A 26,068-nucleotide genomic window follows, 5' to 3' on the forward strand; every position below is an offset into this window, starting at 1 on the left:
TATTTAGCATTGACTTATTCAGCAAAAGTTTCAATGAAGTTAGGGAAAATAATTCGTAAGTTATTTTGATTTGCGAAGCAGCTTATTTTTACAATATGTAATAAAGTTAAATAAAATAATTTTATAGAATTTAGTATAACCTGCTTATTTGTCATAATAGAATATCCCTGTTGATAATACTACTATTTATTTACTATATCCTTAGCTAATCTTTCATCAATGAGGTCACATCCCGGAGCAAATAAATCTGTTTAATTTCTTCCGCTGTTTTCGAAACTTTTGAGGCCAACCTTGTAAACAAGGATCCTGGTAAAAGTGAAAATTGTTGCTTCCTTTGTGTGGCTGTGTGTGTGTGTGTGTTGTATATATATTCCTATAAGTACTTCTGCAGCTGTCTGTGTGAGAATAAACTCGCGTGTGTGTGTGTGCAAGGTGAAGCGTTCTGGCGGCAGAGACATTCAAATTTAGATACAAATGTTGCACGTGCCCTCGGAGGTGTTTTAGTACAATCCTGCGATGTGTGCTACATCTGCACACGTGTGTGTGTGTGTGCCTCCTCTTCTGGGTGTGTGTGTGTGTGGGTGCGCTCATTTCGGTGATTGCGCTGCTAAGGTTTAATAAAGCAACACCAAGACGACGTCGAGCAGGACGATTACGTGGAATTGCGAGAAGGAATGGCAGCCATTCCCAAGAATCGAGGAGCAGTGTGCCGTGGTCTCGTACAATAAAGCAACTTACTGGCATAATTGGCAGCCGCAGCCAGATATAAAAAGTGAAGCTACAGAAAACTTCAAATTGAAATGAAACGAAGCGTGCGGCAGCATTATACGCATAGAATCCCACCTCAATTTGCTCTTTTATTTGGCGCAGGGTTTTCCAGGAAAATGTATGTAGTTGCTTTCGGTGTGCTTGTTTAGCTTAATTAAAATGCCCCGTGCAAACACTAAAGTGTTTCAGACCGCGCCATAAAAATGGCAAAAATATACATGGAAATATGTATTTCTTACTTTATCATCTTTTTGCACTCGCATTTCTATTTTCTTTTTTTTCACCTTTGTGGCTCTAATTTCACCTGAAGCTGACCACGTGATGGGTCATTCTGAAAAGTCAGCGGCTAAAACGACGAAGCTGAGAGGTGTTGAACATTTAACAATGTGCTGTTATAAAATAATTTATTATTAAATTATACAACTGAATTGCTGCACAACTTTATTAAGCTACATCTTCTGTAGACTATTGAATCAGCAACACCTCTATGTGTCACACACATTAGTTAATCTGGGAAATACACAATTTCTGAGTTGAATTATTTCCATTCTCCTACTGAATGCACAAATTTTGTGCACTTGTTAGACATGGCTATATGATTATCTTACTAACATCATTATTAAAGGCATATACATAAATAATTTGCATCACATTAGAAGGACATAATGCAATTAGTTTGCTGTGGCAATATTCTTAGCTGATGTGGTTACAGCATGCAAACCAGTTAGTTATACCGCCTTAAAATTAAATTCATGCTGCACTAATGAGAGATGTTCGATTGAGGTTTTAAGATAGTAAAATATAAAGCTGACCCCACAAATATTTCATATATATGTGGCTTTCTAATATTGTACATAAATCTTTCTTTAAGGGTGAAGAAGCTTGCGTAAATAGAATATATAGAACATAGAACTCGCAGCGAAGTGCGTGAAATTTGTATAATATTTCTGCAGGATTCTGGGGCATCTCTACTCTGCCACCTGCTGGCTTTCCAGGATCCCGTTGACAGGCGGCTGGTGCCTTTGGTGTTGCTGTTGATGTTGCCGCTGCTGTTTACCCGGTTTTTATACAGCAAAAAGCAATTTGGTCTGCCAGCGAGTGGGCTTTGGTCCGCCTCCTCGTCTTTGACAGCCTTTTGTGCTGTCTACTGGCTGATGTCCCGATGTCCTGTCGCTCCTTCGCCATCATCCCTTTGCCCCAAACAAGCCGCTTTATGCCGTGTCCGTGTGCTGTTGTTGTCGTCGTTCCCGCACTGCGGTGTTGACAGCCCGCTGGCTTGGCACTTCAATTTCGGAGGGACGGAATATACATTTCCAGACACCCTCACCTGGCTAATGGCCTGTACTGGATGCTCTGACCGGACATGGGCGACCATAACTCTAATGGACGCGCGGACATGACTCTTTCATTCACTTTTTTTAGTGCATAATCAAGGCTATTAAAATTCAGTGTCGGGGATGACAGTGCGTATACGCAATGCGGCGAGATTGGCTAAAAAAGGGCGGCCTGAAGTTGCCAGCACACGAAATTTCACATTAAAGTGGCCCTTTTTATGGCATCAAAATTTTAAGGAATTTGGCAAGACGGAATTTTGGATTCAAGCCCCCATGCCAGCCAGTTAATCCTTTCGTTTGCTTTGGCATTCCTCAAGACTCAGCTGCCTGCGAAGCCGCAGGAACCGCATTCATCATCCATCATCAGCCAGCTGAACCATACGCTCCATCAACTGCACAGCATTCTGCTAATGATTGTGTGCCAGAAGACTTCACCTCATCCTTAATCAGAACAAAAAAAATAGAAAGAAAAACGTTTTGCTAGCGACGAGCGCTTCACAGCCATTCAGAAAACATCATATTTTTAAAGAGTGTGTGCGTGCCGACGCGTCGACCTTGGCGGAAAACTTGCGACGAGCGTAGCATAGTTTTCCGCGCTTTTCCGAGACGCCCCGGCCACGCCAAACAGTCGCTTTAATTAAAACGGCGAACAAACACGAGGCGGGAATGTCGGCTTATGGCCATCAATCAAAATGACAAAATAAAATGTTTGTTCGACGGGGGGGCGTGGCTCTGCAGATAATAATGTGCATTGACAAAGCCTCGTCAAGTATGCAAAGGCATTCGGATTCGACTGTTTTGCAGCTGTCGAAAATGAAGAGACCATAAAATGTTGTAGCAAGGCGAATGAAATTTATTGCCCTGTTGTGATAAACGTGACGCGCTGTGCCAAGGGCCACGCCCTCCGATGGGGGCGGCGGCCAGGAGCAGGACATTTTACAAGTGCCTGTTACGTTTGATTTGTGTGACGGCGCTGTGCGTGTGTATGTGTGTGTGGTGCGGCTGCCAAGGTAAAACTGGCATTTTCCGAGGCTTGCGAATAGCTGACAACAGGTTAATGCGAGCCAAAAGGTTGCGGGGGAGGAGCCTTTTGAATAATGAGGCCAGATTGATGATCTTTAATGGCTGAACTTGGGCACAAGTTGGACAAATTAAGTTGTTCGTTATTATACAGAAAGAAACGTCTTTCATGATTATATCTTCGCAAATTAAAAGTGGAAGACTAAGCACTAAATAATCATATAGACTGTATTGCACAAATTCATTGAATTTAAATATATTCAATTTTCGCATATACAAGCACCTTTAGGCCCACGATTTTGCAATAAATATAGTCCCAGCAATAAATTACCTATTTTCCTCTATATTTTCACCAAAATAGCTGACGGAACACACACTGTTTATTTAAAAACAAATGCCAAATTAAATTTTATAAAATTTTCCCCAAAAACCGGAAACGGAAACGGGGATGACTGCATTCGTTATTTAAATCCACCTGGAGGCCAAAGCCAAATCCAAAGTTCAAATGCAAGTAAAAGCCCTAAACGGATAACTGATAACCTAGAAAAGCTGCCACGACTGCGAAAAAAGTTTACGTTCAAGGTTCAATCAACTTAGCCCGGAATATTTGCCCAAATTCGTGTCCAACGTGGCGTATGCTCGACATTGGCCCACACCATGTTTCACTTAGTGCTTCAGTAGCCTGTTTTGACATTTTCACGTCGCCATTTTTTCGGCTTTATTTCCAACATTTTTGGGACAGCGTTATGCCCTGGATTTTCATACCTTTGCATCGCGTTGCCCGAAATAAGCCTAAAAGGTTGAAGATTTACGCTAGAAAAAAGCGAAATTCCACGCGAGTTCCGCCAACTGCATTTGCATTTTTTTTGCGTACTTTTTTGTTGCAATATTTTTGCGTTCTTTTATCAGTTGAGCTGCCAAAAGCAAAGAGCCAGTTGGCCAGTTTACAAGCTGAGATAAGGACTCTTGGAAATTAATGCGCGATTTCTTTTGCTCAATGGGTGTCTGTTTTTGGCAGCCAACTTGACTTGGCGATAAGGTTTAGTTCTTCTGTGTGCTGCTCAAATTTAACCTCACGATTTTGGGGCACAAATCGCATAAAAATGTAGCAAAGCCTCACGGACATACGGGGCGTATGCGTCACGTGAACGTGGCTGCCCACTTTTCTGCTGCTCTTCCACGCAGCCATAATCGTAAAATAAAAAGTCGTGTAACGGCAAAAGGTGACCACGTCGATGGCTTAAGATACCCTCATCCAATCGTGCATTTAGGTTGCAGTAAGGAAAATTCCCTCCTTTAAAACCAAATATTTGTTGACAATTACAGCTAACTACCCTTAAAAATAACCCCCAACAAAAGAGTATTGAGTACTGGCCATTGGTGAATGATGGCCAAAGTTCAAAGAGCGCGACATTCGATGGGAAATGAAAATAAATATAAAATTAGCAGTAAAAGTTAGGGGGGAGGTGCTCGCGCAAGTCGGCATGCAAACGCGTTAAAATGGGAAATTCAATTTGCTGGAGCTGAAACGGGCTAAAGGGCAAAAATGGCATGCCGCAAAAATTCGGTCGGTGGAAAATGTGTGTCTGTGAATGAGTGAGTGAGTGAGTGAGAGTGCGTTTAAAGTGTTTCGCTTTAAAGGCGGGAATTCCGCTGCCTGAGGCAGCAGCCAGCTGAAAGGACGAGCCTTTCTCGGGACTCAGGACGACTCACCACAATGCGCCTGACACGTGTCATTTTGCGGTAATCGCCCAGCTTGAGGCCTGGCAGGCGTACAATTTCCCGGGATTCGGTCACGGATTTGGATGAAGTGCGAAGCGGAAGAAGCGTTACCGGCGGCAGGAGCAAAAGTTTTTCCTTCCTGATTGCCGCCTGTCAGCTGCACAATTAGCGACGGCAAATGCAAAACTCCGCCACCGCGGGACACTTTCAGTTTCTACGCCAAAGTACCACAACACTTGACTAGGTCCTTGCGGAATCACTTTTCACTATTCACTCTTCAAGTTTTCAACCGGGGAAAAAGTTCATTGACAACCTCAAGTACACTTAGTTCGAAATTAACGTTTTGCTATCTGAATTTTTGAGGTTTTCGCCTTCTTCTTTCCTTGTTCGTATTTTTTTCACAGCGTTTGAACAGATTTCCTGTCGTATCGACCGCTGCGCCAAACGTCTCAGATGAAACTGAACGCTGCCCGAGATTCGCAGCCAGATGAAGTACCCCTGGAAAATTCGTGTGGCCAGGCCAGGAGCAACAACAAAACTGCGGCAAAGAGCGCAACTGCCGCTCTCCGGCTCTCTCGCCCGACTTTTGCTCTCAGCACCGCTCTCGCAGGGCACACACTGCGTGTACGTAACTTCACGCCGACAAGCAGCTGTGCGCACAGTGGGTTTAGTATTTCTGGAAAGGTTTGAAAATGTTCCAACTATACAATATAAAATATAATTTCATACGAACAATTTAACAAATATATAAGTAATCATTTACAATTTATGCCAAACCTCTAATATGGACATATTCCTTTCCCTTTTCAATCATTCCTAACCCACTGTGTGAGCAACTTCCCTCGCCCATGGCTTTCTCTCAGTGTATGAGAAGCGCGAAGAGAAATTTTTTGTTTCCTGCGAGAGAGTGCTGCCTTTTTGCTTGATAAAACTTTTATTTTCCCAAACAAATTGCAGAGACAAAAAAGTAAGGCACGCGGACAGCCTGAAGCAGGGAGTTTTTGGGATCGGAAGGGCAGCACAGGATTCAGCTGGAGTGGAAGTTTTGGACGCTGGAAGAAGTGGAACGGGGCGGGGGGTTTTATGCTGCTGTGTGTGTAAGCGTGTGTTTATCTGTTTGTTTGGTTACATTTTCTGTGAATTTCACTGTTCCCTTGTGTTTGTGCTCTTCAAGCGGCCCGAAGTCGAGAAATTCAAAAATCAAGCACTGCAAACTTGTTGATGAAAAGCCCGGGCTTCAGTGTGCGTGTGTGTGTGTGAGTGCGGAAAACTCTCAGCTTCGCTTTAAAAGGAGGAGAGATAGTTTCCATGCGGATTCGGATTCGGTGGAAGTGCAGGAAGGTGGGCTATTTACATATGCCAAGGAACAACATGTTGATTTTACACGTGTTCAACTTGGGCAAACAAGTGCACATGCTCACCATCCGAATGGAAGATTGCGTCCGTCTGTCTAGGAACTGCTCACGTGTGTAATTCAAAAATGCAATTACTTAACTGCACGCTAATTGCCAGTTAATTGCTGAACGTCGGAAAGGCCCAAGCAGCATAAGCTTCATTGTTTTTGGTACCCACTTTTCTTGCTACCGGAAATTGTTCGCAAATGGAGCACAGATTTCATCGGTTTAGGGTGCTTTTTGGGTTTTACGTGCTTACTCAGTTGTAAGCGATGAAATGAGGGAAATATGACCGTTTTTCCGATTAAGCTTCTTGGGCCGTATTTTTTATTAATTGGGAAAAACGAACACCGGAAGGGATAACAAAAAAGGACTAACAGTACAATATTTCAAATACCAACCAAATATATTTCATTAAAAAAAGGATTAGTAAATGAAAATACAGTTTTTAGGAAAACAGTGTTCAAACCTAAATATATCGTGAAAAGAAAACCCAATCGATGGCAGAACGAAAAAATTCCATCGGAAATCAAGCCTAACATGCATGTTTGGGTGTCCTTTTGCAGCTTTGATTTTTCCTTGGCTTTTTTGCCTCTGCTTTTCCAAGTCGCAAGTTACCCACTTTTCTGCTGCCGACCGGATTGTTTTGCCATTGTCTTTTGGCTTGGCCCGGCAGTTCCGGTGGAGGAGCCGCAGCAGCGTGCCCAAGTGGCCCCAAAAGGGATTTCCCAGTCCGCCGTGCCACGTGTAATCCTTTCTGCCACATGACCCCATCGGTCGCCATTCCTATGCCACTCGTCGGCCCATCTCCATCGGCAGGCAGTCGGGCCTCGCATTCTCTTGGTATTTTTAGGCTTGCCTTTGCGAGCTTTCCATTGTTGGGGTTTCTTGTTTTGTTTGGGCCTTGATTACTTTAAGTTTTGGTCTTCGAATGATTGGCACAGCCCCGTGGAGGCGGCACTGATAGGTCTTTGATGTAAATGATAGCATGGTTGGGGAGGGGGGTGGTGTGTATTTCAGCTGGGATATTGGAGCTTTAAATTTGCATTTGAGCCGAGCTCAAGCGGAAAGTCCGTAGTAATGCAATCTGCCCGCAGGCTTGGTTCGATTATTCATTTCATAATTACGCATTTGCTCTAATTGGCGGAGTTGGACCGTGAATTGTGGCCGGGCATTCAATTTGAATATTATGCTAGATTAGTTTCCCCTACGTGCACAATGGTTTATCATAATTTCATAGAGTAGCCACACAGAGTACAAAGCAACTGCATTTTCATGGACGCAACTATTTCGATGATGTTCGCCCAAATGAATTGATGATAAAACCGAATTTATGGGGAATGCTTAACGCCAGCATTAAATTTCCAGCGCTCTCGAATGTGTTGTTAAAGCGAAATAAACTGCGGAATCAGACGAGCGATGATACCCTGTAAAAGGCAGTGATCATTTCAGGTTACATTATGTAACGATAGTATTATATTTGACTAATTTTTTAAAAATTCATGTATAAAGATAGATAATACTTAGCTCAACGTAAGCCTTTGTTTAAAGTAAGCTTCATTTAGAATTGAACTTGTAATTTTTATTTTAAAATGGTTTATTTCTAACTTTTTTGTAGATTTTTGCAAGCATAGTGGTGCAATAGAATTTGAATAGTCACTAAAAGTAATTTACAGTGTAAAAGTGCCGTCGGTTTGGGTTGAAAGTTACGATTCGCTTTTATGGCCAAGCTGCAGCTCTATTTGCTGACAATTAACATTTTATGCGTTCTATTTTTTCGCTCTTTTATGTCGTCCATTGCAGAAGTGACTAACTGCCTAATCAAGAGTTAATCCAGCGCAGTCCTCCGCCCCTCCCCCCTACACCCCCTCCCACCCCTTAAATGAAGTCATAGTTTTGGAGCTCTGGACCATCGCATTATAATTAGCAGCCCGCGCAATTTGGCTCAATTTATGCGCATAGTTTCAGTAAAGGACCAAGGACCACTCCTTTTGTACAATTTATGCAGAACACTCTGCGTTTGTAAAAGCAGAGGCAAATGTTTGAGCACAATTTGGCATCCGGTTTTAATTGTGGCCAAGCACAATGGATGGCCAGGATGGAATCTATATCTGTATATGTATCTGTATCCCTATCTATATGGAATCTGCCACTCCATCTCGGTTGCCTTGGAGGAAAATGACAGGCTGTGTGTTAAGTGAATGTGGTCGTCGCTTTCTATTTGCCATTTCAATTGCAAATTAACTTTGCTGTCCCATGTCTGACAATGCCAAGTTTCTTCCTCGACATGTGTGCAAATGCACTGCAAATAGATGTGTATATATTTGTAGAATATACATATATATTAACACCACATGGCAGCCACAAAAATAAACTCAACTGCTGCTGTCGAGTGGAAAATGCAATGTTCTCTGCTTCGTTGGGCGCCACAAACTCGCTCCGTCCTTCAAGTTATTTTCAATTAAAGCGAAATTGTATCAAACAAGTAAGTGCGGCAAATAAAAAGCGCATCAAGGAATTAGAGTTTAACTGCACATATTTTGAGATCTTCCACTTAGTTGCCACCTTGATAAATGGCCCAAACAACATAAGCCCTGTGTTCTAAACTCTCGGCCAGCACAAATTCAATGTCAATTGCTTTGAGCTAGGCTTACACAATTTTAGAGGATTTTTCAACTAGCAAACTTCGGCTATTTATGCTCGTACGTGCATCAATGTTGCTGCAGCTGCCACAGCCTGCAACAAATTGTGGCAGAGACAAAACAAACCACTGGGCCCGAAGGCGGGGTGGTGGCTGGGCAAATTTACATAAAGACTTAAGCCAGAAAGCCAGGAATCGTGGTCGAGTCACGTTTATTGGCCACAGGCTGGTTGGACACACAAGCAGCACAAATCATGCAAAATTAAACTGAAGAGTCGAGGCGACGACTCCAACCACTCTAACAACTCCAATAACTCCCATCGAAGCCCCCAAGGCCCCGCCCATCGGTAAGTTCGTGCCTGGAGCTCACCCATTCGATTATTGATCAAAAGCACATTTTTGTGAATTTCCCCGTATCTCACGAAATGCAATTTTCCGGCTCCACCCCGCCTGTCTGTGGATATTACGCATACGCCATGCTGGCCGCACGCCCACTAAGAAACCATTTCGGTTCAAGTGTTTGGCCAAACAAGGGCACATGTGTGCGTCTCCTGGCCAGCCGGAACGATATTGCTCGACAACTGCCAGTCCGGCATGGACAAGTGGAGCGGGGGAGCACGAAAAGATCTCGAGCAGCAGAAGGAACGACTTTTAGTGGCATTTGGGGCAACTCGATGCAAACCGAAACACATGTTTTGGCATTGCAGAAACTGCATGGAAATTTTCTGATACAGAAAACATATTTCGATGAGATGATTGCATGTGAAGGAGAATGAGATGTTGCTCGTTGCAGTTGAAATGAAAGTGGGTTGTACAGGACTTTCCTAGACTTGCTCAACTAACAATCTTATAATTTTGCTTAAACTGTCAAAGTTTCAGTGCAACAAGTTTGGAAAAATATGTATCTTTGACGGAGGAGTTTTAATTAGAATTTCTCCATTTGTTTGACCACATCACGCATACGCCCCATGGTGCGCTATTCAACTTATTTATGACTTTGTGTTTTGGTTCAGCAAATTTAATTAAACTTCATTTTACGGCCATTCATCAAAAGCGTATGTATGTGCTTCCAAGTATATATATTAGGATATATGAAATAAATGTACTTTGTACACTGCACAACTATGTGTCGACATTTAAATAATATTCTTTTTGGCCAAGACAAATTGCAGCATATTTTTAAGGTTTAAGTTGCACGGGTAGTTTAGTCAGTTTTGAAGTTATGCTAGCTAAGTGCGCTTAAGTGCTCTACACTTTAACCCTCTAAAAATGTCCATAAACTCATCGATCCAACCTCTTGAATTGGTCAAACATGCTACCCCGCAGAGGAAACGACTGCTTTGATTTTTGTTTGTTGCCGTTTTACTCATTTCTGCCGCTCCGCCTGCTGTGACCGAAAGAAAACTTCTAACGAGTTTCATTTTCGGGTTTTCTTTGCAGCTCTTTGTGGGCTCTGGTTGGGTGGTGGTTCAGCTTGGATCAAGAGGGTGGCGGTGGTGCCGCCTGTCAGTTGCCAACAAGGAGTCTTTTCTTTTTTTTTTGTGTGTGCCTCCGGTGGCTCCTCTCGAGTTCCGCAGCTGTGTGATTTATATCACAATTTACTCGCATTCGTGGCTCGCATTCTGCTGCCCATTGTCCCATTGGCGGGCTACTTGGCTGTTATTGAATTACTTGCGGTGAACCGAACTTGCGAATCTGCCCTCGCCTGGGCCACCATTTTTAGTTGTCGATGATAAATCAACGTGCTAACGAATCTTTCGTTTGCTTTCGCTTTTTCGGCTTTTGTTTCGTTCGGCTGGAGAAAGGTGATTTCTTTTGGGGCCAACAATAACGTAAGCCTTCCGCATTTGCCTGGCTGGTGTGGGATGTGCTGGGGTTGTGCTGCTCCTCCGGGCAGGAGCTTCATAAATTGCCAGCTCTGCCTTTGTTTCTCAAGATTTTTGCTTGAGTTATTTTTAATTTCGTGGCTCTTGCAATTTCTCAGTGCCACTTGGTGGGGCTAAAAACCTGCCACAGACAGAGATGAAGTGGGCGGAAAAGTGGAGGAGCTCGAGTGCCTCATTAGCCTTTGTTGTGGCCAAAATAGCAGAAAAGGAATGCAATTCTTTCATTCAACTTGATGCCGCTGATAATCAGTTCCAATTGTTGATGGGCCGTGTTTAATTAAATTAGCAACACTCGAGTAATTAAAGAGCGTTTCGCAACGCCACTGGACCATTCGGAAGAAGGGTTTTCTTGCTGTTTTTCCCTTCTGGGTAACATCAATCATATGCCAAAACGCAAATACAAAGCTTGACGAAAAATAGAAAGAGAATTTCTAACTTTTTGCTTTCTGTGTCAGGCTCAAGAAGATTTATGGCCAAAACGGGGGGGATGGGACACATGTGAGTTGGAGCCAAAAAGTGGGCAAAAATGAAAAGAAGGGGCTGCAGAGTGGGTGGTTGAAATCCCTTGAAGGGGGCTAACAAATGTAGTTTTTAGTCACATTTGGCTCAGCTTCCGACTGATTGTTTAAATAAATGAGTCAGTTACGCCCCGTTTTCATCGATTTTCCAGTGCAACTTGTCGCTCCGTCTTTTACACAACTTAGCCACCAAATTGACAAGCCATTGATTGATGGTTCTGGCGGTTGGGTCAAGGCATCTCCCCAATCCTTCTCGCCACATTAACTAACTAAAAAATTGCAATTTATTTAGTTTTTATGGCCCGCATATTTGTGCAGCCATGAAACCTTTTCCCTTCTGTGGATGCTAACTAATAGTTTGCCATTATCCCATAGCCAGGAATGGCAAATGGGCAGGATTCCATTCCGAAACCCACTCCGAAGTCTCCGGATACTGACCCCACATTTCGAGGAATTTGATTGAACGGCCCCACAACCATTTGACCGTCCATTGCCCACATACTTACAGTGCGCAACGAAAGTATAAGGCATTCTGAAGGATATTATTTTATACACTTATTTCAATATTATCTGTTTCTCTGCTTTAAGAAAGCAGTTAATTTAATATATTTAATATATTTTATACAAATAGATCCTTAAACGAATGTCTTAAGTGTTTTAACTGTCGCATTCTTTATGTTAATGTCTCCACTGTATCATAAAATCACTTTATCAATGAAAAGAACTATATACGTTTGCACGCCAAGCGTTTCAAATAATCGATAGTCATAAACATTAGTGCTTTAAATTTAATATCGCTGATGGCCTGGCATTTCATATGGCGAAGAATAAATGATCCATTGAACATTGAACGTGTGCAACAAATGGAAAACAATAAGAGAACAAACTTGATTGTGTGTGTCAAGTTATATATCAATAAATATATCAATTCTACAAAAAACATAAAAAGATATTATTAGAGAGCAAAAACCTCTAGGATGGTCATTATGTAATGCAGACTAGTCTCTTTAATAAGCCTCAAATTAGAAGACAAACAGCAACTTGTTTTCTTCTTGCCTTTCTTGGCCGCAACTTTTTTGCCTGCACCAATTTGATTTTGTCATTAAAAAGTTTTTAGCGAAATAATAAAGTTTGTCAGCGCGGAATTTGAGGACGAAAGCAGGGAGATCCGGACAAAAAAAACGCGAAAAGGAAATCACAGTCCAAAAGTGGCCAATGAAAGTTTTAATTTTCAATGTAGGATAGGGGGATAGAGAGGGGGTTGGAGCAGCTGGCCAAGAGCAAACTGCAGACTTTAGGCCAAAAGCTTATCTTCACAGAGTTCGAGATGTGTCCAAACTCGGTTGGTATATGTCAGCAGTTTAAACGCATTCTGCTTGTGCAAAAAGCGATAATAAATGACCTGCAGTCATCGGTTTTTGCCGGAGAAAGTTTAATTAAATTGGTAAAATCAATAAGTAAATTGATTACTTTTTAAATGATTTTGTTCGTCAATGCTCGTCACTGTTAATAAAATGGTAGTGATTTTAAGTGTAAAATTGCCATAACGCGCGACTCAATTATTTCTCATTGATTGCATTGTAAACTTGCTGACAAGTCGTTTGTTATATTGACCTCGATTAATCATTTGATTTTATATAGTGATTTCTGAAGACAAATGTTCATACCACAGTAATAACAGTCATTTCTGCCATTTTAAGCAAGTTATAGCTAAGTTTTGCAAGTTTCTTTTTTATCAGCGAGATGATATGCTGCCTGAATCGGAAGTAGAAGAACATCACTGGTTGCAATTTGAATCACTCTCCATTTTTTCACTGCGCTTATCGAGTTAAATGCAGCGCTGGCCGATGCATAATTCAATTAGCATATGGGAGCGAGCGGAACAGTGCCTACAGGCACTTCCTGTGTCCAACATGACGTATGCGCAATCCGACACAAAAGATGGACTTGGGACTGGGACTGTGCTGCTTCGTTATGAATTACATTTCAATATGCTTCAGCGTGTTCATCATTTATTAAGCCAACTGGGCAGGCGAATGCCAGGTTGCGAAATGCCAATCGAGGAGCAGAGGATCCTTGAGCTCGTCCTGGGACTTGGCTGCCGACAGGAAGCTGAAATGCTACCGAGTGCTTAGCTCCGTTTGCAATTTCCGTTTTGTCACATTTGTCTAAGTGAATGGAAATTTATGCAGCTGCTCCGGCCAAATTATGCTGCCTGGTTGCTGGCTGCTGGTTGGGTTAATGCTTTATTCACGGTCCAGCGCTTAATGAAAGAGTCATTACACTCATTCATTCATTCAATCGCTGATTCATTCGTGAGCAGACGAGAGCGCGTGTCCTTTGTTTTCCACTTCCCATCGATTCCTGCCTCGGCAGCTCCTGTTGTTGTCGTTAATTAATTGATTTCCATTGATGCCGGGGTAGCATTAATCATACGCCGCGTTGGCCCACCGACCGTGCCAGACTATTGTTATTCTTTCCTTAGTGCCTGTCCTCCAACTTTTCTTCTTCTTGGCAATTTTTCCTGTCGTTCGGCGGAGCCTTTCAATTTCCCTGCAGGAATGCAGTTTTCTGTCAAAGTTTTTCATTAGCGCTTCACTTGCCAGTTACGCAGCAAACTAAGGAAATGGATGAAAAGTTGCATCTGCTGAAATTGAAAAATTTTTGGTATGCCCCTCAAAGGGATTCAGCCGCGCCGGAAGATGATCAAGTCCTGGGACATTGCAAAAATAATTAATATTATAGAAATAAATTGATGATCTAAAATCATGCATATATATTATAGAAAATATATAAAGGATATATATATTCAAACTTCTGCCTTTTCTTGACAGAGTGCTATAACTTTTCCTAATGCCTTTTGTAAAAGTTTTTAAATTGATCACGCATCGCTGGCTAAAAATGTGCAGAAATTTATTCGAATCAATTATTGAATTTGCGCCAAAGATTAAACCAATTTAATTGCATACCGCCGATACAATAAATGTTAATACATTTTCCATTGAGGATTTCCACAAACGCAGTTACAAATAAAAACAAAAAATACAAATGAGCCTGCACTTTGACTGCCAGTTGACCCATAAATAAATCATTTCCGCAAACAGCAAAGCGCTGTTGCATAATAGATGCAGCGGATTTATGTGCGGTAATGTTGCCTAAAATATGCATAAGTCGTAACCGTCGATTTAAATTTATTCATAATCCGCACCGCCCAACCGGAAGCCTCCAAATTGTCGCCCAGTCCCAAAACGCGACTGCCAACGTGGCTCGAATCAATTAAATTGGCTTGTGGTCGCCCTGCCCTCCAGATCCATTGGATCCATTTCGGGCTTAGTGGTTGACGTTTTGACAGTTTTAGTCTAACTCATTCCGCGCTTAACTGCCTTAGAAGCGACTTATTTGGCGACCTATTTCTGTCAGAAAGCGATTGCAATATAATCAGGGAAATAATTATAACAAAGTAGTTACACAAGAAAGCCGTTTAATACAGAGCTTGAATCACAAAATATTAATCAAATAAAATGGATACACAGTGGTTATTGCTCGAGTTAAGTGTCTCTAGGATTTTAAACAATATTTAATCTTTTAAGCTATATGTTGCTGATAAGAAATCTCTGCGGATTTAGAGTTTCAATCGAAGTACTAAAAATAAATCAATACAAATATTTACTTCCGGTTCAATTCAAATTCAAACATATTCAAGAATCTATTTTTGCCATTTAACCATCTCTCATTTTACTTAATTTACTTTTGATTGCAGTGTGAAATGCTGGGCGCTGCCAGACCTGCAAAAACTTTTCATCCAAGTTCACCACCAATACAGTAAGCCTCGGAGTGAAACCACGGATTTTGGTTTTCCCAGCCCTGATGACTCAAGCAACCAGCTGACCGCCGCTGGTCGGTAGCATTTTGCCCAGACTCGGTCACACCGACCGGAACAGCTGCTCGCGGGCAGAATAACGAAAAGTGTAACCGAAAAAAGACAATTGTGCAATTGCTGCGAAAAGCCAATACAATTGAATAAAAGAGCGCGCAACATTGTTTATTTGCCCGTCGGCGGGCGAGAGACCAAGTGGATTGGTGCATTAAATTAAAAATATTCATCGCAGCACGATGCACAGCGCTTGGTGATGCAGAATGCAGATTGTTGGGCTGTTGCATAAATTCCGTTAGTAATTCTAACTATTTCGTTTTGTTGTTGTAGTTGTGCGCGTGTGCGGTGTGTGTGTATGTGGGTGTATGTGCGATGGTATCTATATTAGCTTAGCGATATATTTATATTCCTAATTACAAGCGCTGTGGCCGCGGCGGTCGCGTTGCCGAATCAAAAGAAAGCATTTCAGTTTCCCATCGGCGGGCGCAGCTCATAGTCGTCAACATTGCAACGAACTAACGGTGCTTACGTGCCACACAACGCACACCACGTACCGCCACGAATCGCCCCTCCCCGCGATCGAACGCCTTCACCTTGAGCTGCCTGTCAATTCTCGGCATCGCTTCCTATTTATTCGCTGCCCCTGTTCTAACGGAACTTCTTGCACCCAGGTAGCCGAACTACACACACACACACACACACGTGTATCAGAGAAACAGCTGCGGCGGTAACAATAGTGCGCAAAATTTGAAGTCGAGTGTGTGTTTCAGCCATTTCCATTGCAAACTCAAATATATAAATTTATATTTGTTTAAAAATTAGTTCGCTTTAATGTGTGTATTTTAATAATAATTAAATCGAACTAAATTCTTGTGATTGCTTGGAATTCCTGTTAAATCCTTTGTAATATTTTAGTGTTATTGTTTTGAACCGAACTGTACCAACATACTTACGTACATACATATGTACAGACATATTCATGTTTATGTTTATATGAGAGTCTGGGAAGAAAAGTGCCGACAGCTGATAAGAAGCTAATTATTTTTGCCCATCGATTGCACTTTGGACGATCTATAAAATTTAAAAAGCAATATCATTTTCGACATTGTGTTTTGCAATAAATAAATAATTTTTAATTGCCTCGTTTTTTGCGAAGTGTCTGGTTGTATGCATAATATACATTGCATCAGCTTATTTAAGAGGAAATATCTTCGAAGTATTAATACTTTAAATTTTATACAATATATTGCTTGTTTGGCATTTTAATGATGTTAATTAACGGCAGTGAATCATTCATACTGATCAACTGCTTCAGTTAGATAGATTTTTATTGTGCCTAAATATGCATATTTCCATAAATCAACACAAACGTAAATAACAGTTTATCCCATGACACTTTATTTCTCATTTTCTCAGTCAAATTAATCGCATGCGATAAAACTGTTCCGAAATGTTGCTTATGACAACAACACTTACGACTATGTATTTCCGTCCCTTTCTCACCTACAGACGCCACTTGCACATCACGTGTTTGACTCAGGCTACAAATTTGTAGCCCACGATCTGAATTTGATCTCATTTGTGGTCGCGATGTTCTCACTACAACTACAGCAGTTGCTCCGAGCGACAGCAATCGGCGTGACGTCAGGAGCCACAAAGACACTGGTAAAAAATTAGTTTAACGTGTAATAAAAGTAAAAAATGTGCATGCATATTAGCTTAAACTGAATACAAGATTCGATTTCGTTGTATTGCTTTCATAAATTCATCAGTTAGTATTACAATGCTAGATTCGAATAACCCACTTATTTTTTCAGTGCACAGCCACAGCGTCTGCCACAAAGCACTCTAGTCAAGCGAAGTTCGGCGACAACAGCAGTCACGGTTCGCCATCGCACACGGACGGTCGCAGTCACGGTGAATCAGAGTCGGATTTGGAGTCGGCGCACGGCCAGAATTTCACAGCACACCACTTAGCCAGACGGTTACTTCAGCAGCGCAGCCAGGACATCCAGCGCCACATCCACACGCAGTCAGCCAAGGGACAGACCAGTGCCAAGTCCTCGCAGCAACAGCAGCAGCAGCAGACCGCCACCAAGTTCGCCATGTCATCGCTAGCAGCCGAGCCTCTGCAGTCGCAGAAACCGGATGAAATCACAGCCAGCGCGGGCGGCGGCGATGTGGAGGAGACGCCCGGACTAGGCGCATCCTGCCACGAGGTGGCCTCCGCATCGGCCAGTGCCGGCAAGAAGCCCTGCTTCAGCTCTGGCCTCGGCGAGATACTCCAGTTCATGGAGCTCATCGGCAACCTGAAGGTAGGTGGAACTGGTTTACCTGCGTTTTTCCCGCTCCACTAGCGCGTCGTCATATGCTCGCATCGATTTTTCCCGTTGTCCTGCGTGTTTTGATTTTGCCACCAACTGGTTGCTACAGAACCTTGCACTTCAAAGGGATAACATTTGCTTTAACAAAATGTTATTGTTTATTTGGCTCTTAGTGCTAATAACTAATATTAGAGCTATTCAGTGTTGAGAATAATGGAAAAATTTGATTTATTTAGTATGTTGTTTATTTATATTTCTGAGCAATTTCACATTTGCTTTGCCTTTGGGATATTTGAGTTTCCATTCACATCAGTATTTTATTACGAAACCCTCTGGTAATAAACAAATTGCTTATCAAATTATTTCTGCAAAACCGCGATCTCAAGTAAAACCAGATAGCAAACAGAAAATAAACAAAAGAACGCAAGCCAACGCAAATAGAACGCAAAGATGTATTTATTTACGTTTTGTATAATCAATTCTGTTTCGCCTGCACTCTTTCGTTTTTCACTTTTCTATTTTGTTTAGTATATCTGCGAAAGTATTGTACAATGTCAGCGACAACCTCGCTCTTGTCCCCCTTGAACAAATTTCTATAGTCGGTTGCCAAAAAAAAAAAAAAAGAAATATATCTAATATATAGGTGTGCTTGCGTATATGCAGTCAAAAATGTTCTGCTTCAATCCATTTTGAATTAAAATTCATTTTTTTTGCTATTTTCTGTAAATTGTATAACGTATCTTATATGTGCGACAGAAGCTCAGACAATTTACAAAGTCAACCCATATAAAAATGTATCTTTATAGAAGCCTTAGATAGATATAAACTGGAATATGAAAAACAAACAGCTCAAAAGTCCACAGTTCCGCACGTTCTGGAACCTTTAGCTCAACTTTTATCTAATCGGAACAGTCCAACCCATCCACAAAATGACGAAAATCCCCTGGCACGGGGCTTGATTTCCTATCGACAAGCTGCAGAAAGTGAATCGTTTTGTAATTCGAGCAGCTGCCCCGTCGTCCATGGGTGAAAATGTCACTTAAGTGAGCTGATTGTGTGTGAGTCGTCTAATCTCCGCAACAAAATTGCAGTAGGTATACGAAGCACTCGAGCTAAATTTTCAAATTGCTCACGTGAGAAGGCATATTTCGCTTTGTTTTTTTTTTCCTAAATGTTTTGGATTCGCTGTGAATTTTCAGCTCGAGCCCCGTGAACAATAATGTATCGTCAGCATTGACGTAAGGCGGGCGAGGAACTTGAATAAGCCACAACGAATCTTACGGAACGTCAGGTTCCTAAATCTTCTATTCTATATCCGATTGCATATAGAGCGTGCAAAGGCAGCGAAAAAGTAGGCAACCCGTGACTTTGATCTTGGCCTTCAAATTATAGACGCTATCTACTAGAGCTAGACGGAGCGGCACAAGGGCAGTTGGGGGGTTTGGTGGGGACAACAATATATACTATATGTTTTCCAAACTGAGCAAAATGAGGCGATACATTTCTATATTCTATATGTACTGCTTTGTTTTGTTTTCGAGGAATTATTAGTCGCATTGTTATTAGTTTACACGAAGCACCAATAAATACTTTTCCCAACGATGTTTTTACGATCTTAGTTAAACTGTTGACATTAATATTTGTTTATATATTTATATATAAATCTATGAAAGTGGGCCTATCTTACATTAACCTGCAACATATAATTTAATCAACGCATTACTATAACTCACATTCTCCATATAACTTTATTACTAATAAAATTAATATGAACTTATATATACCAATAATAATAACTGCAGTGTGAGCTCATAGAAAAAGCAAAGCAATCAGATAAGGTGCATAATTCATTACGTGCCTACAAATTGATCGGACCAGCTAATCAATAAGCCCGATAAGACACGACCGTATGTGATTGCAGCGGAATTGTGGCTTCTTGCAGTTTTATGAAGCAATAATATCAGAAGTAAGGCAACTTTTAGCATTAGCAACTACGAAAATTAACGAATGTCGGTGGCAATGGGTCTGCAATGTCTTTTGGACCTTGTTCTCCCAACCACCGGTTGGGTCTATAAATACAACCTTTATTGATCAAATAGCAACAGTCTCAAACCAACCTCGCTGGCAGGCTTGGGTTGAAGGTCTGGGGCATGGGGCCACAACCTTGACGTGTGCAACGAGCCCAGCCGGCAACGATGTCACCGAATTCGCGTCGTGTTTTTAATTAATCAAAGTGGCAGGAGGGATATTATGTGAGACTGAGAACAGGAACAAGCAATCTTAGAAACGAGAAAGGATAACAATAGCTTAAATATTAAAGAAACTGTGTTGTTCTTGAATTATACATGAAGGTATTGAGTACGAAAGCATTGCATTTTGTTAGAACGTATCTTCTCTGGTCTAAGAATAGTCACTTTATATTATAAACTCACTAACCCGCTGTGTTTCCATTTCTATTGCAGCACACAAAACGCACCGGATGGGTGCTGCGTGATGTCAACGACTGCGAATCGATTTCGGGTCACATGTACAGGATGAGCATGCTAACCTTTCTGCTGGATGGCAGTGAGGGACTCAACCAGATTCGCTGCATGGAACTGGCGCTGGTACACGATTTGGCAGAGAGTTTGGTGGGTGACATAACGCCGTTCTGCGGAATTTCCAAGGACGATAAGCGAGCCATGGAGTTCAAGGCGATGGAAGATATCTGCAAGCTGATCGAGCCGCGTGGCAAACGCATTATGGAGCTGTTTGAGGTGCGTTACTAAGCCAAGTTTGCTCCTTGTGCGAAGCGTATTTATGTAATTCGAATTGCAGGAATACGAGCATGGGCAGACTGCCGAGAGCAAGTTCGTCAAGGATTTGGATCGCCTGGATATGGTCATGCAGGCGTTCGAGTACGAGAAGCGGGACAATTGCCTTCTAAAGCACCAGGAGTTCTTCGACTCAACGGAGGGCAAGTTCAACCATCCGTTTGTGAAGAAGCTGGTCAACGAGATCTACGAGCAGAGGGATGTCCTGGCCAAGGAAAAGGGCGCCACACCGCCGCCGGCCATCGAGGTGCCTAGCATGGAGAGATCCTCGAAACTTGCTAACGGGCATGACGGCTCGAGTTGAGCGTTATTGTAGGAACCCGTCTTAGGCTAGCACATGAACACATGAACACATCCTCACATACAAACCACCACGCTCTTAATTTGTAAGCCAATCCAACTAACAAACTGTTAAGCCTACCTCGACACGCTCATAGCTAGATCTAATTCTTAACTCACTAATTTATTGCGAAAGAAACGGAACAGATGCAACCGATGGGAAGTAGCTAAATATTAATGTGGACAAACACACCTGTTGAACACGTCTCCTTAGTTCGATTTCCTCTAAGTTAAGCGTAAAGTTGCGGATCGAATTCTATCGATATATTCAATTGATCTGACTAAGGAACCCAATTGTAAATAACTTAAACGAATTGTAGACTATTTTAAAAAAAGTATAATGATCATAATTATTGTAAATGTTGTCCTAAAGCAATTTTATTCAGCCAACCAAACGTAAAAATCAAAACGAAAGATCAGAATCAAAATCAAATGAATTGATTTTTTTTTTATAGTTTGTTCTCACGTGCGTTACTTTTACCCTTGAATCGAACAATTGTCACCAAAATTATTATTAATATAACATTGTGAATTAGGCAATATAAAGATGCAGTCACTCATTAGACGTGGCCAAAAGACAAAGCACCCATTGTTTGATTGCTCACAAAAGTGACACTTTATTGACGAAACATAGAAACATTATCCAAAGCGGTTGGAAACTGCAGCTCTTATCAGACACATTCGCGATGTATTCTGAAATAAGATTTAGCTAGTTAACCTTATCGCGACTCTATTTAGAACAAACCAACCTTCGATGACAATGAACTGACTTTCGCGGGCGGATGTTTGATGCGAGTGCTGTCCATGCTTCTTGGCCTTATCTGGTGGTCAAAGGTTGTTACATCTAAGGGATTAAGTTATCGAAATATAATCTGACTTACGGTGCACGGTTATAATCCGATCCGTCTGACCCATCGCATTCTTTGCCCTGCATATGTACTCCCCAAAATCTCTTTTCGTTATCGGACGCAGGGTGATCCGCATCACGATCCGGAAGACGTGGTCCACTGAGACCGACTCGTAGGAACCTCCTTGCAGCAATTGCGAATCCCTTAGCCAGAAGTTCACCGATGCCGGCTGCGATTCTGTGATGCACTCCAGTGTCAGCTTCTGGCCCAGGCCCACGTAGATGGTATCGTAGCGTGTCCAGATCGTGGGCGCAACTGCAAGATAACACAGAATTAGAGATTGAATACAAGTCTCTTTTCTCACTTACAGTTCACCACCAGCATGACGCGTTTGCTCACTGTGGGTGGCACTCCGTTGGAGGCGATGCAGAGATAGGCGCCCATGTGGGATCGCTGCACCTGCCACAGGGTGAGATTCTGACCCTCCACGCTGAACACTTCCCGATCGCCGTCGTCTGAAATCAGGATCGGAGTCGCTTCCTCGCGACGCCAGGTGATGGTGGGCATTGGCACTCCCGTTGCACTGCAAGTGAGTGTTACGTTCTGTCCCGTGGAACGAACTACATCCTGACTGGTTTGATAGTCTACAATGTCTGGCGGCACCACCACGTCCAGGTAGCCCATTTGGCTCTTCATCGGATCCGTGTTGATTTGGCACATGTACCTACGCGAAACGCTAGTAGCAGAAGATGGTCCATCTATCTAATAGATACTTTCACTCACCATCCGCGATCCGATTCCTGAACATCGCGTATTTTCAGCTGCCAGATGCGATGCTCCGTGTGGGAGATGGAGATGCGATGGTTCTTGGTGATGACGTGGTTCTGGATGCTCAGTATCGTCTGCGTGTCCACTCGCAGCCAGGCCACCTTGAAGCTAACCAGGTCGTGGACAACGCACGTGAGCAGGGCATCCCGTCCCACGGGAACTGTTGAGTTGTTGATGGGACCGCTGAACTTGGGATCCGCTGCAAGGGAAGATGGTGGCACCAAGCCCAATGGTTTGGCATTTATGGCTTTCATCATTAGGGCGCTAAATGGGGCGACGATATACAACTGCTGGGTGGCTTTCGGGGTGGTTTATGGGGCTTGCAAATGTGAGGCACTGGCATTTGCTGTATTTCCACATTTAATGGAACTCAGACGCCAAGCATTTAATTCAATTAAAAAATAACCTTTTTTTATGTGCAGCTTTTCTAATCCACAAATATCAGGATAATTATTTCATTTCTTTTCCTCGCACATTTTTGCCTGTCTCTGCAGAATGTCAACGCAGCCTAGGCCAAGTTTGTTGCCAGATGGCCACCGAAATGGTCAACGATATTTAAAATTGTTTAATGGCCATAAATTTCTTGAGGTTAACATTAGGCCGAGACAGCGGCAAATAATCCAACAATTAGATAAATTAGGTGTCCTATAGAGATGTCAGCTACTTACTGGCAAAATAACAAAGTTTAAGACTGGAATAACTAAGCTATTCAATTAAAGATATTTTTGAATCAGTATAACATTTAATTTAAAAAAGGGGCAAGAGGAAAATATGTTGAATATATTAGAAATATATAGAGACAATAGTTTTGAACATAATCTTAAAACTATGATTTGTTTTTGGTTTCTTTTCTGAGTACTTTTATTCAAAAATGCTACTTCATGCACATAAATAATGTTGTATGTTTTGATTTTATCGTAAATAATGGAATAAACACATTGGGTTCACACACTATGAACTCAAACTACTCCATTCCGGCGTGCTGTTGATTCGGCCAACTCGAGTCCCATCGCAATAATTTTGAGTCAAGGTGGCCGACCGCAGGACTTCGACAGTTGCCGTCAGCCAATCTAACCACCAGAGTTCCGACCGCAAACCGAACCCACCCACACCAGCGCAAGCACAACAATGGGCTGGAGGCAGGAGTAATGGAAGAAATCACATCACATGCCTAACAAGTAGCACGACTGTGTGGCCGCCAGAAGACGGGGAATACAGTTCCAGCTCCTGTTCCTGCTCCAGCAAACGCCTAAATTACAATTATGACCAAATAATAACCCGAAAAAATGCAAAAATCTAATAGAGCGCGGAATGTGTGTGTGTGTTGGAGGTGGGATGGGCAGCAGGTGCTGGTACCTGGAAAATTGTAAAAAGCTGTGCTACACCTTTATATTTACCCCCCGTTCCCCCCTCACGAATTGATTGCGTTTTGTGGGGAGGGGGTGGTATCCACCAAACTAGCATCAAATTGGGGAGCCTACGGATGCCATGCCATGGAGCCTATAATTTGCGATTATGTTTGGGTCTGGCCGCAAGTTGGGCGCTTTTTATTTTGGAGTCCGAGTCCGAGGGCTCCGCCTTCAGTTGCTCCAAATGTGGGGAACGAGGCGCCATTGTTTGACTGCCCCCAGTTGATATGGTTTCTGTTTTTGTTGGTATTGCAATTTGGCTATTGCATGTTTGCATATTGAAACATTCCGAAGAAAGGGACGTGCGAGACTTTTTAAGCCATAAAATACATCGCACTTTGCACTGGGAAAAAAAGTATAATAATCTAAAGAACTGATATTAAAATAAAGCAAAAGTTTTAATAAAATGTTGCTAAATAACTTATGAAATAAATTATAAAAGCATTAACATAACCAACAATAGGGAACGCTATCAATATTATTATCTTAAAACAATATATCTGGCTTTTGATTTCTACTTTTGAAATTATTCTGAGTGTATTCATACATGTGTGTATATGTAGCGCTTTTAGTTAAACTTTTCTTCGTTTATTTATGTCTGCAAGGTAGCGTAATTTAGCATTTAACTTTTGTTGTTGCCACATTTTATGGGGGAAATTGACTATGAGTTGTTAAATATATTTTCCTGTTTTCTTGCACGACTTGCATCGCTGGAATCGCCTGAATCGCCTGAATCGCTGGGCCAGGACTTAAGCCGCAATTTCCCCGCGAAGTCGCTGCAAATCCGGCCGCGTCCTTTCCCCACGCCACTTGAACTTGAAACGGAAAGTGAATGTCCTGTCTCCTGCTAGACACTCCAGCTGTCTGCCGGCGAAAGGAATCACAATCGCAATCAGCACGCAATGTCTGCCAAAAAGTAAAGTAAGAACTGCGAAATAACCCACTGCAGTGGCGGTTTCACACCCGCAACTCCCACACAGAAAGCCACCCAAAAAAACGCGGCACTTCAGCGGCAGAAACCGCCGGCCAGGAATGGAAAAAAAAAGCAAGGAAAATATCGCCGAGTGCAATAGGAAGTGGGAAAACGTCGCCTTTCCGCGACTGTCTGTCTGCCTGCCCGCTGTGGGGGGGGTGGTGGGTGATAAGTTGGGCGGTTGGGACGGAACATCGTGCGGTGCATCGTCACTCCTTTGAGCCACTTCTCACTTTCTTATCGCACGCTGCGGCTAGCCTGCCAATATTTATGTTTACTTTGCATCTGGCACATTGATTTAAATGCGAATTTTGTCGAATTTTGATATATTTATCGCATTTGGCTCGCCAAAGTCAAGGAAAATTTGTTTTGTTTTTTTCGGCGCACATTTTCCGCACCAGCGGAAGTTGCCCCTCGTTACTCTTTCGCAGCTCACCACCGGAAACCCCTTCGCCCGCGCCCTTTCCCCATCCTTGCCATCCTGTCTGTCCCGTCTGGGGAATATGTTGGCCACAGTTTATTCACTTATGGACTCGTTGGACTTCCGATTACCAGCTGCCTTCCATTTTATACGCTACCACTCCGGCTTTAGATAGCTTGCAGTCAATTAGCTGTACACATTTTGGTTCATAATTTCGGGTTGGCGGGTTACAAAAGTTCAGCTGGTAGACAGGTTACTTTTTAATCATACAACATTTAAAAAACCTCAAATTAATCGAGGCATCCTATCCTTACAAATCATGAAATGTTTAGTTTAATATTTAATGGGTTATGAATTTCATTCTAAGTAAATCTCTAATTTCTGACTAATGTCATTATTAGCAATCAGACCTCTTTATCCTTTAGTTAATCACATCCCCGATCCACTTACAATTGTTTAGCTCCGAGAAGCTGGCCTGGCTAAAACACAAGCACTGCAGGAGCAGCAGCCAAAAGCTGGGGGGCAATCGCCTTCCCATAGCCGAAACTCAACCGCAACCAAGGTGCGAAACTTTTGAATATTTGCTGATTTCCCACTTTAATTTTTTACTCTGCCACTTTCACTGCCCAAATGGCCGAAGTTCAACTTCCGCCGCAACAGCGCAAATGTATTTTTTCCGCTTCTGCGGATGAAGTTTTTTTCCGCCGATTGCCGTGGCCAAACGTCCGCACACCCGTACAACTGGTCGCGAACTGATAATCAAGTGTCAAAACTCATATTCAAAATTCAAATGCGGCACTGGCGTTGCGCATGTGTCCTGCGGCCTTGCGAAGGGAGTGGGTGGTTGGGATGGTTCTAGTGGGTCTAGTGGATATGGTTGTAGCCAGTAGTAGTCAAGGTGCCCGGCAGCCAAAGGACGGTGCTGTGCAATAGTAAATGTTTCATTCATAAATCGC

The 26,068-nt window shown here is 42.4% G+C and overlaps 3 protein-coding genes across 5 annotated transcripts in view; 1 reads left to right on the forward strand and 2 right to left on the reverse strand.

Annotated features, from left to right (window-relative positions):
• Positions 1 to 5,332, reverse strand: part of LOC6731235 — a 32,683-nt gene extending 27,351 nt beyond the window's left edge. For both annotated transcript variants that reach the window (XM_039291363.2, XM_039291356.1), the window contains exon 1: positions 4,836 to 5,332. The gene's annotated coding sequence lies outside the window, so the exon portion shown is untranslated. The remainder of the gene's footprint in view (positions 1 to 4,835) is intronic.
• A 9,850-nt stretch (positions 5,333 to 15,182) lies between these two features.
• LOC6731236 (5'-deoxynucleotidase HDDC2) lies at positions 15,183 to 21,215 on the forward strand. Of its 2 annotated transcripts, none has more exons than XM_016179668.3 (5): positions 15,183 to 15,451; positions 16,667 to 16,822; positions 16,975 to 17,472; positions 19,944 to 20,237; positions 20,299 to 21,215. In XM_016179668.3, exons 2-5 carry the CDS (start codon positions 16,748 to 16,750, stop codon positions 20,596 to 20,598), a joined length of 1,167 nt encoding a protein of 388 aa, XP_016023775.1. In that variant the 5' UTR covers positions 15,183 to 15,451; positions 16,667 to 16,747; the 3' UTR covers positions 20,599 to 21,215. The 2 variants fall into 2 exon arrangements, with proteins under 2 accessions (XP_016023775.1, XP_016023774.1); XM_016179667.3 differs by lacking the exon at positions 15,183 to 15,451 and adding an exon at positions 15,617 to 15,828.
• A 19-nt stretch (positions 21,216 to 21,234) lies between these two features.
• LOC6731237 (igLON family member 5) lies at positions 21,235 to 25,884 on the reverse strand. Its single transcript, XM_002078360.4, has 6 exons — positions 25,563 to 25,884; positions 22,265 to 22,508; positions 21,850 to 22,205; positions 21,515 to 21,796; positions 21,383 to 21,454; positions 21,235 to 21,326 (listed from the first exon to the last, which is right to left on the reverse strand). Exons 1-6 carry the CDS (start codon positions 25,648 to 25,650, stop codon positions 21,235 to 21,237), a joined length of 1,134 nt encoding a protein of 377 aa, XP_002078396.1. The 5' UTR covers positions 25,651 to 25,884.
• Positions 25,885 to 26,068: the final 184 nt, after the last annotated feature.

This window comes from Drosophila simulans, chromosome 2L (genome assembly GCF_016746395.2).
Source record: "Drosophila simulans strain w501 chromosome 2L, Prin_Dsim_3.1, whole genome shotgun sequence".
In the NCBI taxonomy this organism is placed as follows: Eukaryota; Metazoa; Arthropoda; class Insecta; order Diptera; family Drosophilidae; genus Drosophila; species Drosophila simulans.

Coding starts and splice junctions, on each gene's coding strand:
- LOC6731236 (XM_016179668.3), top strand. CDS start 16,748: ATGTTCTCACTACAACTACAGCAGTTGCTCCGAGCGACAGCAATCGGC. Junction 16,823..16,974: donor CAGGAGCCACAAAGACACTG/GTAAAAAATTAG, acceptor TTATTTTTTCAG/TGCACAGCCACAGCGTCTGC. Junction 17,473..19,943: donor AGCTCATCGGCAACCTGAAG/GTAGGTGGAACT, acceptor TTTCTATTGCAG/CACACAAAACGCACCGGATG.
- LOC6731237 (XM_002078360.4), bottom strand. CDS start 25,650: ATGGGAAGGCGATTGCCCCCCAGCTTTTGGCTGCTGCTCCTGCAGTGC. Junction 22,509..25,562: donor CTTCTCGGAGCTAAACAATT/GTAAGTGGATCG, acceptor CTTCCCTTGCAG/CGGATCCCAAGTTCAGCGGT. Junction 21,797..21,849: donor CGTCATGCTGGTGGTGAACT/GTAAGTGAGAAA, acceptor GTTATCTTGCAG/TTGCGCCCACGATCTGGACA.